General features: G+C 36.1%; 1 protein-coding gene across 5 annotated transcripts in view; it reads left to right on the top strand.

The window, feature by feature from the left end:
- The window catches only part of RBPJ (recombination signal binding protein for immunoglobulin kappa J region), a 118,746-nt gene that overhangs the window by 86,770 nt on the left and 19,263 nt on the right, over positions 1–12,713 (top strand). For all 5 annotated transcript variants that reach the window (XM_068543127.1, XM_068543130.1, XM_068543128.1 and 2 more), the window contains 2 exons: positions 5,147–5,242; positions 12,174–12,339. In XM_068543127.1, the coding sequence (XP_068399228.1) occupies positions 5,147–5,242; positions 12,174–12,339 (262 nt within the window). The remainder of the gene's footprint in view (positions 1–5,146; positions 5,243–12,173; positions 12,340–12,713) is intronic.

Here is a 12,713-nt window from a genome sequence, read left to right as displayed (position 1 = left end):
GTCATTCCTTGAGTAGTTGGGACTGGCTATGGTTAGCTCCCAGCTCAAATGCTTTCCCCCCAGCCCCCAACGTGGGCACGCACATGTACATCTGGTTTAAATCACTTATGTGCCCCTTGGCCTAATCATGGCGGCGTATATGAATGTGGTGAGGAAGTAAGGGTTCTATTTTCAGAAGAATAGGGGTTAACACTGTTAAGGACGTTCATTTTTGTGAATTTTGTTTGCGATATTAAAAAAAAAAAAAAGTAGACGTTTATAAAGGAAAAAAGAGCCAAAAGTTTGACGAAGATGGTGATAGTTTAAACATGCCAAACTAGAATGGCATTTGCCGTGCTTTCATGTTAGTAAAAATACTGGTAAAAATTTGATTTTCTAAACGTTTAAGCTAATGTGTTTTAAGTGAGTAAAACTCTTTCAAAAATAGTTGCTCCATGGTGTTCTTCAAATAATTGTTAATTGGCTTTCATTCAGAATGAATATTTTATGAGGAATTATTAAATGAAATAACAAAGAATACATAAGCTTCAAAATTTGTTAGATAGTAACTGTTATAACAAATTATGAGTTTTAGCTTTGTTGTTACTGTTTTTTAACAATTCAGTAATACAAAGTAGTAATTCTACTGGTAACGTTGTTACAGCACCTATATTATGTTTTCAAATGACAAAATTGCCCATATTCTTTCTTAAAAAGACATTGAGTGATTTTCTCATCTTACTGTTGGAACATTTTTGGTTTTCTTTAATCCACTGGTTTTCAACCCAGGTGACCTCCCCCCTTACCCCCCTGACGTTTGGCAATATCTGGAGACATTTTTGGTTGTCACAACTGTAGGAAAGGTGCTATTGGCTTCTAATGGGTAGAAGTTTAGAGATGTTGCTAAACACCTTCCAATGCACAGCACAGCTCCCTCACAACAAAGAATTGTTTAGCCCAGGATGTCAACAGTGCTGAAATTGAAACCCTATTCAATTAACCAAACCCTAGACTAAATGAAGAGCACATGGGCTGTCATTCCATGGTCTTTACTTTTTAATTGTGTTTCTTTTGAGTATATTGCCTATATCTTTTTTAACGGCTCCTTATGGTGCACAACAAAACTGTCAACCTTTAACTGCCAGATAACATAATTTTAATGTTTGATATTCTATTAACAAAGCAAAATTTTTTCTTGTTGAAAGAAGCTCTTTGGCAAATTACTACTACAGGACAACTATTATTAATGGTTACTTAAGGTTCTAGTTGCTTTTTTCAAGAATTTGTATTATAAATATGAAGGGAAAAGACAAGGAAAACTAGAGCTGTCATCTTGCATTCATCATAAATACCTTGAGATCTGTAATCTTTTGTCGTAATGATTATTGTGAACAGTTCAGCTAGCACGATAACCAGTGCCTGGGATGTAATAGGTTCTCAATAAATCTTTAATGGGAAGATGGATAAAAGTGCAGCTTACCTATTATGCTTGCAAAAACTTGTGCCTTGCAAGTCAGGTGAGACACCTGATCATTTACGTCCAGATCCTTTTCAAGTTTGCCCTCAAACTTCAGTGTAAGTCTTCCGACCTCCACCTCCATCTCCCCCTCCCTCCTACCATTGTTCTCAGAAAATAATAATAATAGGTAGAGTTTACTGACACTTGATATTTGTCAGTTTGTGGGGGTACTTAATTTAAAATATTTTTCACAATATGAGCTATTACTGTCTTTTTTTTTTTAAACAGGTGAGAAAACTCAGGCTTAGTAATTGACAGGCGTCAAGATTCAGACCCCTCCCTGTTTGTTTCATACCAAAGTTGTGCTCATAATACCAGTGCAAAAATATCTGATAGTATTAATTTTGTCCTCCAAAGCCAGACTGCCTAAATTTGAATCCTGGGACTTAAGTATCATCTTGGGAAAGTTACTTAGCCCCTCCTCCATTTCTAAAATGTACCTAATAGTGTGTCTTAAAGGCTTTGCATACTATTTGGGAAGACAAGGAAAAAAGGCATGAAATCTGACAAACATATCAAGTGATTGCTAAGTGATAAAATAGAAACTGTAAATGCAAATAGAATTCAGTGTGGGGAAATATATTTAAAATGGTTTCTTAAAAAAATTTTTTTTTTCAAGTATGTAGCAACTTTTCACTTTTTATGCCAGTGACTGGGCTTCTGTGCCAGTTTTGTCAAGATATTGACCTTCTCCTGGCTTAGCTTTTGTTTTCTTATCTACCTTGAACGCTATGGTCAGTCACGTGACTTAGTAACACCTCAAATCCCTTATTAATTGTTATCCTCTCCACGCTGCACCTCTTGTCCAGCACCCAGCAGGTTTGAGAATGTGCTGTCTCTATTCCCTTGGAATGTTAGTGGGACTTGACACTATCACTTACGGATTTCAACATTAGCCAGTCCTTCAATACCGATTTTCAATCATTTACTTGTACTTGTCAGCTTCTTTCTCCATTCCCTAGAGGGTATTTCCAAATAGTACCTATGGCTCTTTTACTTGTTAGGCATCACAGTGGCCTCTCATTTTACAAATAACTTGTGAGGCTTTAGCTGGTGGCTGTTAGACTTCTTGCTAAAATTAAAGTGACCTTCACCTCTCTAGCATCTTACCTTTTGATTGTTCCCCTCTTTTGAGGTTGTCTCCTTCCATAGCATCTAATAGACAGTTTCAGTTCTACCCCTACTGGTTCTTCATTTCCTTTTATACATTTTCTTCTTGACTCTCCTATCACTGTGTTTTCTTTCTGGGAGACTTCATTGACTACCATGGCTTTATTTGTGAACTGTGTACCAATGAACCCTACTTTTCCATCCCAGATCCCCCTCTGGAACTACAGATGGTTGTTTCCAACAACCTATTAAATACTTCCAGCTTGGAGTTCTGGGGCACTTCAGAGTTGACATTTGTCCAATAGAACCTATTAAACACTTGCTTCTCCTAAAACAAAAGACCTAAAGCCTGTCTTCTCCTGTACTGTCTTCTATTACCTCTTTCTTGGTGTGTCAGCCTTTTTTCAAGTTTGTCTTTTCTCTATGCTTTCTAAAACCCCTTCTCTATTTCACCACTAGAATTAAATAAAAAGGAAAATTAACTGTATGTTTAAAAGAAACCTCAAGATCTTGCATTGCCTTTTGTGTAGATTGAAAATCCACTTTCCACAGCATGGTGTTTTTCTGTAATGGAGTGGAGATAAAATTAAATGATCTTTTCCTAATTCTCAAAGAGATGGTTTTTTTTTTAAAGATTTTAAGTTTTTTCTGGGTGTCTTAAAATTTTTATTACCTGCTACCACTTTTATCATCATCTTATCATAGGGTGATATTTGAATTAGCTTAAACTTTTATACTTAGTATTTAAGTTTACAAGTGTCAGATTTTCAAGGGATTTGATAGGCTTTTCACAATTTGACTCTACCCAACTTCTCTCAATTTTATTCACTGCCATGGCTCACTTTAGGATTTTAGAGAATTTGTTTCAGTTTCCTGACTACCATTTATTAATTGCAAGACATTCAGCATGGTCTTAACAATACTTACCTTTTGGATTATGAGGATTAAATGAAATAATGCATTTATTCAGGGCCTGGCACATAGTAAACACTGAAGAAATCTTAGCTACTGTTGTTTTCTGTGGCTGGTTTACTCCTCAGCCTGAATCTCTTACTGTACCCAAATTTGCAGGGTCATTCCTGCTCGTCCATACTTCTCTCCCTGGCCCTGGAATGCCTTACTCTTTCTTCCTCCCACTTCCTGTGACTATTCCTTTTCCTTCAGAAGTTAGCTCTACTAAGAAAATTTTCCTAGGAGTGGTCCTTTATCACCTCTCCCCTCCTTTACATAGGCACTCCCTATTGGAGCTCTTCGGTCATACCTCTATTTGGAACATGAATCTCATTACAATTTGTTTTCCAAACATCTTTTGCTGTCTTTACTGGACTTTGAGCTTTGTTTCAGTGGTCAGGAATAATTCGCAATCTGTTGGATTCCAGTGTTACCATTCCTGCCTTGAGCCAAAATGTTTTCAGTCAGTAAACATAAACTGTCATCTCATTTAATCCCCACAACCACTCTATGTTATGTCAGCATTATTGTTATTATCAGATACAGAAACCCGAAGCTAGATGAGGTTAAGAGATTTGCTCCAGGCCACTTAGTTTCAAAGTGCCAGAAGTCTAGAATTCCCCACGTTTAATAACTTACTACTATTCTATAGCTATCCCCTTATACATTTGTCTTTTACTTGTAAATAAAAATAGCATTCAATTTATTAAAAGTGTTTCTTGATGATTGCCTTTGAAGCACTTTTGCTTTATTTTGTAATGTGTTAAACATCTCAAGAACTGGGATTCTGCTGATTCAGAAATGTAAAGTTTGATCTGTGTAGACCTTGTATTCTTTATACTCTATTATATTGCTTAGCAAAATAATTGGGTGAATAAATATTTTTAAGACATTGAATTTTTTATACAACATTTGCCTAATAAATAGATAGTTGGAGTATTTTGTGCTTGAAATAATTAACATTGTATTTTTTCCAAAATTTAATTGTTTTTCACTAATTTGCATTAGCCTTTATTAACTTTATGTGTTTAGTAACATCCTTGAGAGTAATTATGTATCTGTATATAAATGGTAGCCCTTTCTTAGTCCTTTTGTAGGGTTGTTACTTTAAGAACATGTAATAATAAATTTGTATGACCTAAGGACTTCTTATGGCTTTGTATTCAGTAAAAAATACTCATTCTAATAGCTGGAGGAGAGGGGCTAGTGGTGGTAGTGAATCAGATTATTAAATACAAAAGTATTGCATGTCATTAATTTTATAAAGGGCTTAAAGCCTAATTAGCAGTGTACATAGTGATTCTAGTTATTCTCTAAGTTGTAATTGTGGTTTAATTGAGTTATATCATAAATTCCAAAAGTGAGGGACAGCTTCTTTCAAAGAACGAAGAATAGAGTTGAAGATGAGCAGTATATATTTCCCCATTGTATAATATCCTTTAAATTTAGTTCATGGGTTTGTTTTGCTTTATTGTTTTCATTTTTGGAGTTGCTTGTTTGAAACATATTCTTAAGTATTCTCATTACACAGCATAGTAATGCTCTAAATCTTACCCCTGTAATGGTGATATTTATATTTTATTTTAGGGAAGCTATGCGAAATTATTTAAAAGAGCGAGGGGATCAAACAGTACTTATTCTTCATGCAAAAGTTGCACAGAAGTCATATGGAAATGAAAAAAGGTAAGATTATTGTTTTTCTGGTAGATAGATAATTAATGGCTAATAATAGCTATCATGAATTTGCAAGTGATGTATTAATATACAAGTAAGAGGATGGTTTCTATTGGGTTAATTTGCAAGTACAAAATGAAAAGTACAGGATTTGTCTCTATTTAAGAGGGAGAAACAAAGTAAATTGTGGCTTATTTAGTAAAGATCCTCTGGTTAAATCTGTGATTTCACAAAATGAAATAATCCATAGTTTTTATTTGGGGCTGCATGGTGTTCCCTGAGTATTTCTGTGATACATTAGCTCATTCAAAAAGTAGCTTTCCTTTCAGTGGAAAATGTAGTTTTATAAAGAAATGTGACCCCTAAAGTACCATTTTAAAAAGAAAAAGGCTTAAACAAACCCCCAAATTGAATTATGGAGTGATTGTGAAGAAAAGTACTCCCAGCCCTCTCCACCCTGACCCTGTGCCTATTCAGGTTAAAAAAAAAAAACAGCAAAGCTGAGCTGGTACTCATACCACATGAATGAGGCACTACAGAAATGACTTATAAATCAGATTAGCCAAAATTAAATTATAATAGGGATTTTAATATTTAGTGTTTGTCTTAGTATTTTTTAAATTTCAGCATTTTTGGTATATAATTGTGGATTTTTGTTATTTGTTTTTTCACTTGGTTCCTGGAATTTTCTTGTTAATAGTTTCTCAAGTCTTTGTCTTTCAGACAGCATTTCTGTGTTAAGCATTTTGTGGACAAAGGCTGCTTATGGGGGAAGATGAAAGATTTTTTTGGATTGGCTAGAAAGGCACCAAAACTGAATTGGGAAAAGGAATGAAAACTCAGGTTTGCGTGTTGGATTGAAAGGAATGAGCGCAATCTTAGAGTTTGTGAGATAAAGGAGATCTTAGCATATGCATAAGAGAAGGGAAAGGTAGTATATTAATATACAGGCTGGAAGAATTTTAAATAGTCTCTTTCTCAAAGTCCTCTAAATCTGAGCTGAAAAAAAGGTGAAACTATTTAGTTGATAATGTTATCCTCAAAGAGGATGAACAGCTGAAAACAGCATTTAGGACTCAATACTGCCAAGTGTTCTTTTTTAGTTATTCAAGTTTACTAAATTTCTGATTACTTTACTAATGAAACTTAAATCATCTGATTTAGAGTTAAATATGTGAAGAAGTTGGTACCTACAGTTTGGGACATAGAAACCAAATCGAGATAGTGACCCCTTTTGGCATGAAGTTGGTACTGGAAATTCAGGTGTTCTGCCCGCTCTTCCCCCCCTACCCCCGCCAATAATGAAATCACGTGTATATAGGAGATTGTCTCCTTCCCCTGCACCAAGCAAAACAGCTTATTAAGTCAGTACCCTCATTACTTGAGGTGGGTCTAAAGGGTCAGCCTTGTATTTCATAGTGAATCTGAAGAAGGAACAGCTTCCCTTTATCCAGTCACGAGCTAGACATTGTTCTGGAAATGCCTTACAAATGTCTTTAAATTTTAATCCTCAGAATAATCTTGTAAAGTGGGCATGCTTTAATCCCCATTCTGTGAGTGAGGAGACGAAAGATCAGAGACTTTAAATATGCCCAGATTCACTTTAGTTAGGAGTTGATAAGAGCCAGGATTGGAACTCCTGGGTCTGTAATTCCAAATTTCGTATTTTTTTCATTTCCCTAATTTTCATAGCCTTGCATTTTGTGTTTGAGTGTTAATTATCTACAGCAAGGCCTGAAGGTGGAAAAGGCACCTGAAGAACCTAAAGATGTCTAAAAAACACAAACTTTGTAAACTTCACTTTGTCTGGGATTCTCTTTTTACCATTAGCAGAGTGAGATTGGGCTGAATCTAATGAAGATAGGAAAACATGTTCATTGTATAATCTGCCAACCTGGGCAGTGTTGCTCAGTTTAGTACAATTGGATTCATTTATTAACTCATTTATTCTTTATTTCTCACAACCTGTTAGGTTCCAGGTACTGTGCAAAAGCATCTTGGATGGGAATTTTAAAAGTCACTATGTCATTTAATACTTCGGTGGATAACTGAGGCCCAGCGCAGATAACAGAAGGGGAAGAGCTACTCAAAAAATTAGAGTCCAGATAAGGTTCCTGTTTGTTAGTCACTGTTAAAAATACAAAGCTATAGTGGTTTATCAAGTTAAAATAGGTGATTTAATGGTTAACTGTTATTATGGTTGCCCTTACTTTCAATTTCTTTCTATTATTTGGGGTATAGCCTGGTGGGTCTAAAACCCCAGTCAAAGGAAAGCTCAAAGAATCTAAGCTTCTGGCTCCAAAGAATGAAAAAAAAAAAAAAGATGAAAAAGCCAGAGTTAACTACTTTCCTATGTTTATTGTATTATTAAAATTTCCAGAAGAGACATGCACTAGTTTTACAGTAAAGGTAAAAACCTATTAAAATTACTTGATTTTAAAAAGGTATTAGTCGTCAGGGGCTGCTAACACAGGTCAGCCTCCTGGGTGACTGGCAGGGCTTCTTACTGGAAGAGGTCTTGTCCCTTACTCCTTAGTGGAGTGCAGCAGAAAGAGGAAGATCTGCTTTCTTTCTTGCATTAGGCATGAGGGAACCTGGGGACATGACCACAGTCCTCTTGGCTTACAAAATAACTCCAGTGAAAGATGCTAGAAATATTTGGGTAGGAAGTTTTATCCTAAAATTTTAAATCGTTCTCAGGATTCACTTTTGTGCCTAATGATGAGTCTTTATTTGCGTAACATATTTGGTATCCCACTTAGTATGTTAGTGGCTAGTTTTACTTTTTCATCGAAGGTCTTTTCAAATTGAAAAATGAAGAAAAAATTATTTTGTCTAGAGGCAAATTTCTGTTAAAGATATGGAAATGCCATTAGACATGTTAACATTTCCTCAACTTTGTGTTAGGGGAAGTATGAATAATCATCAAAGGGTAATGAATCTGCCAAAATAAAAAATGTAAATGATGTGTTTGGATTTTGTCTAATCTTATATATTGGGCTGAATAAAAAGGCTTCTTTGAATCTGTAAGGTATTTTCCAGACCTCATCTCAGGATTTGAGGAAAAAGTTGTTGAATCATTCTCTGAAAATAAAGACTGACTGTTGAACTAGGAAATGAATGAAATCATAAATGTGTGCATATCGCCACCAAGTGGCAAATAAAAGCATTGTTTGTCATAGTTGCTTAGATCAGAAAATAAAGGCACATTGTTTCATAAAGTGTCCTTTTATAGCAGCTGTTAAACTGCAAAAGCTAGCCACTTGGTCAAACTTTTCACTGAATGTTTGGTACATATTGACCAGCTGTCCAAATTCAAAGAATCGTCGATTCACATGCCATTATAAAGGTGTATGTTAATTTTTCTTTTGTTAATTAGGTGGCATTTTTTTCCTTACCCTCCTCCCTTTAATTTCCTTTCATTTGTCTGTAAATTTTTTTGTATTGATGCTTATCTTCTATTTGATTATTATATTACTACTGAAGTTTCTGGAAATGAAATTTGATTTGATTCATTAGCTGATTTTTAGGGGGTGACAATATTGGGATGTTTAAAATATGATTTCATCATCACATGGTAGAAATAATCTTAATGTTTATATTGGACTTGCTATTTTCTTGCATCACAGCTTTCTTGAATAGTTGTAGAGTTGATATAAAGATAAGGCTGGTTAGAGGCAGTTGAAGAATCTTCATTTTTCTTAATTTATTACGATTGGAAAGCACTTTCAATATAGAACCTAGGTCAGTGTTTTGTGGTAAAGAATTTCTTGTCAACCTGTCTGATTTTTATGCCCTGTTGGTTTCATGCCATTTTATCACAGTACTCTTGAGAAAACCAGCACTACATTTGGTACACTATAGTAAAACATATAGCTTTTCGAATTTTATAGCTGATATACCAACTTACTAAGGAGGCTTAACATCTGTCAATAAAATACTAATAGTAGACAAGCTTCCAAAATTGATGCCTTCTTAACTTCCTGATAGTGTGCCAGCTAGATATTTGAATCTGTGCCATGGTAAGTATTGGGTGGTTCCCAGCATTAGAGGCCAGAAAGATCCGTGGTGCAGACTTGAACTGAGCCAACTCCTGAACTAGCCCAGCTAATCCAGGCATCCCTCCAAACTTGGAGTGACCTGGAACTGAGCCCACTGCCTCGGCTGTGACCTCTCTGTCCATGGTGACAGAGAGTATACAGGAACAAAAGCTGCTCTGATTCCTTTCTATTGGTTTAGATACATATGAGAAGACCCCAGAAGATTTTCCTCCTAACTCAGCCTGATCCCTTCGACCTACTAGGTCTACTTCCCCATTACCCCGGCTTCATCTCCTGTTGTTCTCGTCTCTGCTCCAGCCACGCTGGTCTGTTGTTTCTCCGCTGTCCATTATAGTCCTTTCTACTTTGGAGCCTTTGCACTTGCTATTCCCTCTTCTGAAATGCTCTTACCCTAGATACCCATGGCTTTAGGTCATGACTTCAGGTCATCTTCGTAAATAGGCTTTCTCTGGCCACCCAGGTCTTACACATTTTCAAGTACCCCTTCCCTGCTTTATTTTTTCCCTCAGTACTTACTATCAGCTAACAGAGTATATATGTTATTTTAGTCATCTAGCTTTTTAAAATTGTCTTTCTTATTAGACTATGAGTTCCATTAGGACAAAAATTTTTATTTGTTTGTTTTAACTACTAATATATTCCCGGTGTCTAGTACAGACTAGGGGTGTAATAAATTTTTGTGAATTATTGAAAATTAAATAAACCCAGCTCACTTCCTGTAAATTGTATGTATATTGCCTCTAAAGTAGTCTTTGGTAGAGTTGAGCAAAAAGTAGGTGCCATATATTTTGATTCAATTCAGTCAATATTGTAGTAGGTGCTGAGGGGGAAGCAAACAAGTAGACACTACTCTACTACCTTTATTTAATTTATTTTTTTATTAATTTTTATTGGAGTATGGTTGCTTTACAGTGTTGTTAGTTTCTACTGTACAGTGAAGTGAATCAGCTACACGTATACATATATCCACTCTTTCTTAGATTTCCTTCCCATTTAGGTAACCACAGGTCACTAAGTAGAGTTCCCTGTGCTACACAGTAGGTTCTCGTTAGTATACATAGTAGCGTATATATGTCAACCCCAACCTCCCAATCTACTACCTTTAGGGTGGCCTGAAAGCTAAATCCAGCATGATGGTATCTGTGTGTGTGTACGTACACACACATGCCTGTGTACAGTTCTTTAGTTTTTTAATTTTTTAAGTCTGTACACTGTTGGCCTAAAAAGCATAAATTATTTGCCAAATTTTAAAATTAGAAATTTCATGTAAAACTTGATTTCAGGCAGCTATTGGGAAGTTGGAGGATGTGGCCAGCACTAGGCCTCCACGCCCATAGTGCAGCCCTGTGAGTGGGTGGGTGAGTGTATACTCACATGCTTGCTGTTCCCAATTGTTTCCTTGTCATCAGAGCCACACAGCATTGGCTGATGCTCTTTGCAGTTAAGCTCTTTTTTTTTTTTTTTTTCTTACAGTGGGCTTAAAAGATTAAGAAAGAAATTTCTATGCTTATAACTATACAAAAAGGGGGAATTACCATGAGGGCTGTATGCTTCAAGAAAGAAGGGAGGGAACCTACTTCTTTGGGTAATTAAGGGATATTTCTACTTATTTATTGTACAGCTGGTCCACCCATTTATATTACTTACCTGGCTGCTATTTGAATATACTTGGCTACTATTTGAGTAGGTATTTGAGTTTTCAGGCCCCTTGATGAGACATGACATAAATGTTTTTTAAACTTTTTATTTATTTTTTAAATTTTTAGCTGCATTGGTTCTTTGTTGCTGCTCACGGGCTTTCCCTAGTTGCGGCGAGCGGGGGCTACTCTTTGTTGTGGTGCGAGGGCTTCTCATTGCAGATGGCTTCTCTCTGTTGTGGAGCATGGGCTCTAGGCGCACGGGCTTCTTCGCACGGGCTTAATTGTTGCACGGCATGTGGGATCTTCCTGGACCAGGGATCAAACCCGTGTCCCCTGCGTTGGCAGGTGGATTCTTAACCACTGCGCCACTAGGGAAGTCCTGACATAAATGTTTTAAAGTATGTGTAAGTCAGTGTGTGTAATTGAGCAAAGGAATTACACCCTACATAAGGACTGGATTGATGGTCTGAACTATGTAAAATGTGGGGCCTGAGCTAGGCTTTGAAATAGATATTTTGTGATTACTAAGAGAAGATTATAAGGAAGTTATTCTAGGTGGGAAGAATTTGTGAGGGCGGGTTTTTGGCAACTAGCAGAACAAATCTCTTGGTTGTCTCTGAGTTGAAAGGATACAGTATATTGTTCTTTCAGTCATCCACATACAGCAGGTGTTCAGGATGTAAGATATATAGTAATCCAATGATCCATTTTGCTTTTAATTCTTTTACTTAGTTGTATTAGTATTTAGAAATTTTCTACTTTGGGCATTGCTCTAATTCTGTTTTCCAGGTTAATTACCAAATGAAGTTAAGAGTAATATCCATACCAAGAATGTCATTAATTAATGATACATCATTTTGAGTAGACATTAATCAGTAACTTCAGATTCTGTGGTGGTATACCATGTTTTGTATATGTTAGAGTACTTTGGATTTGTTGAACTGCAGTAGTTCAAAACTCTGAGCTATGTGAAAAGAGATGTTCCCTGCTCTAAAAAGTATCTGGGCTAAGTGAATGCGTAACATCAATATAGATGAATCTTACCTGAACAAATGGAAGTGGAAGTCTTGATTTCTGTGCTGTGGATATGATTATTTGCATTACAAAAGACTTCACCGAAATGTTTCATTAGGAGCTAACTTTGTGCAGTTCAACATGATTTTGTATTCATGTGTTTAAGAAAAGGAAATGCTTTCTTGAATGTAATTGCATTGTGTTTTTTCCCCCTCATTGTTTCAGGTTTTTTTGCCCTCCTCCTTGTGTATATCTTATGGGCAGTGGATGGAAGAAAAAAAAAGAACAAATGGAACGTGATGGTTGTTCTGAACAAGAGTCTCAACCATGTGCATTTATTGGAATAGGAAATAGTGACCAAGAAATGCAGCAGCTGAACTTGGAAGGAAAGGTAAAGAGAACCATGGTACCAGAATGCAGTTTTCTTACTTGTTTTTGTAGTGGTGATTTTTTTTTCCTTTTATGGCAATTGGTAGCACTTTTTTGAATATATAAATCAGAACCAGAAATAAACTTCTCAAGTAGCTGTGGTTTAGTCATGATTCATGGAGCTTGAGCTGTTGACATCTAAAGGTGGCACACAATAAGCTTCCTTAGCTTGCTAGCAATTTTAGCAGGCTGTGAATCAGATTTCTGTTGGGCCAGTATAGGAGGCTAATTGCTCATCCGTCTGACGGGCATGATAGTCAAACAACAATGAAAATACATAGTTCAATAATGTTTTATTCTACTCATTTAATCTTAGTCTTATACTAGGAACAAAGT

This window comes from Eschrichtius robustus, chromosome 4 (assembly GCF_028021215.1).
Source record: "Eschrichtius robustus isolate mEscRob2 chromosome 4, mEscRob2.pri, whole genome shotgun sequence".
NCBI classification, from domain to species: Eukaryota; Metazoa; Chordata; class Mammalia; order Artiodactyla; family Eschrichtiidae; genus Eschrichtius; species Eschrichtius robustus.
This window is presented reverse-complemented; position numbering and strand designations above follow the sequence as displayed.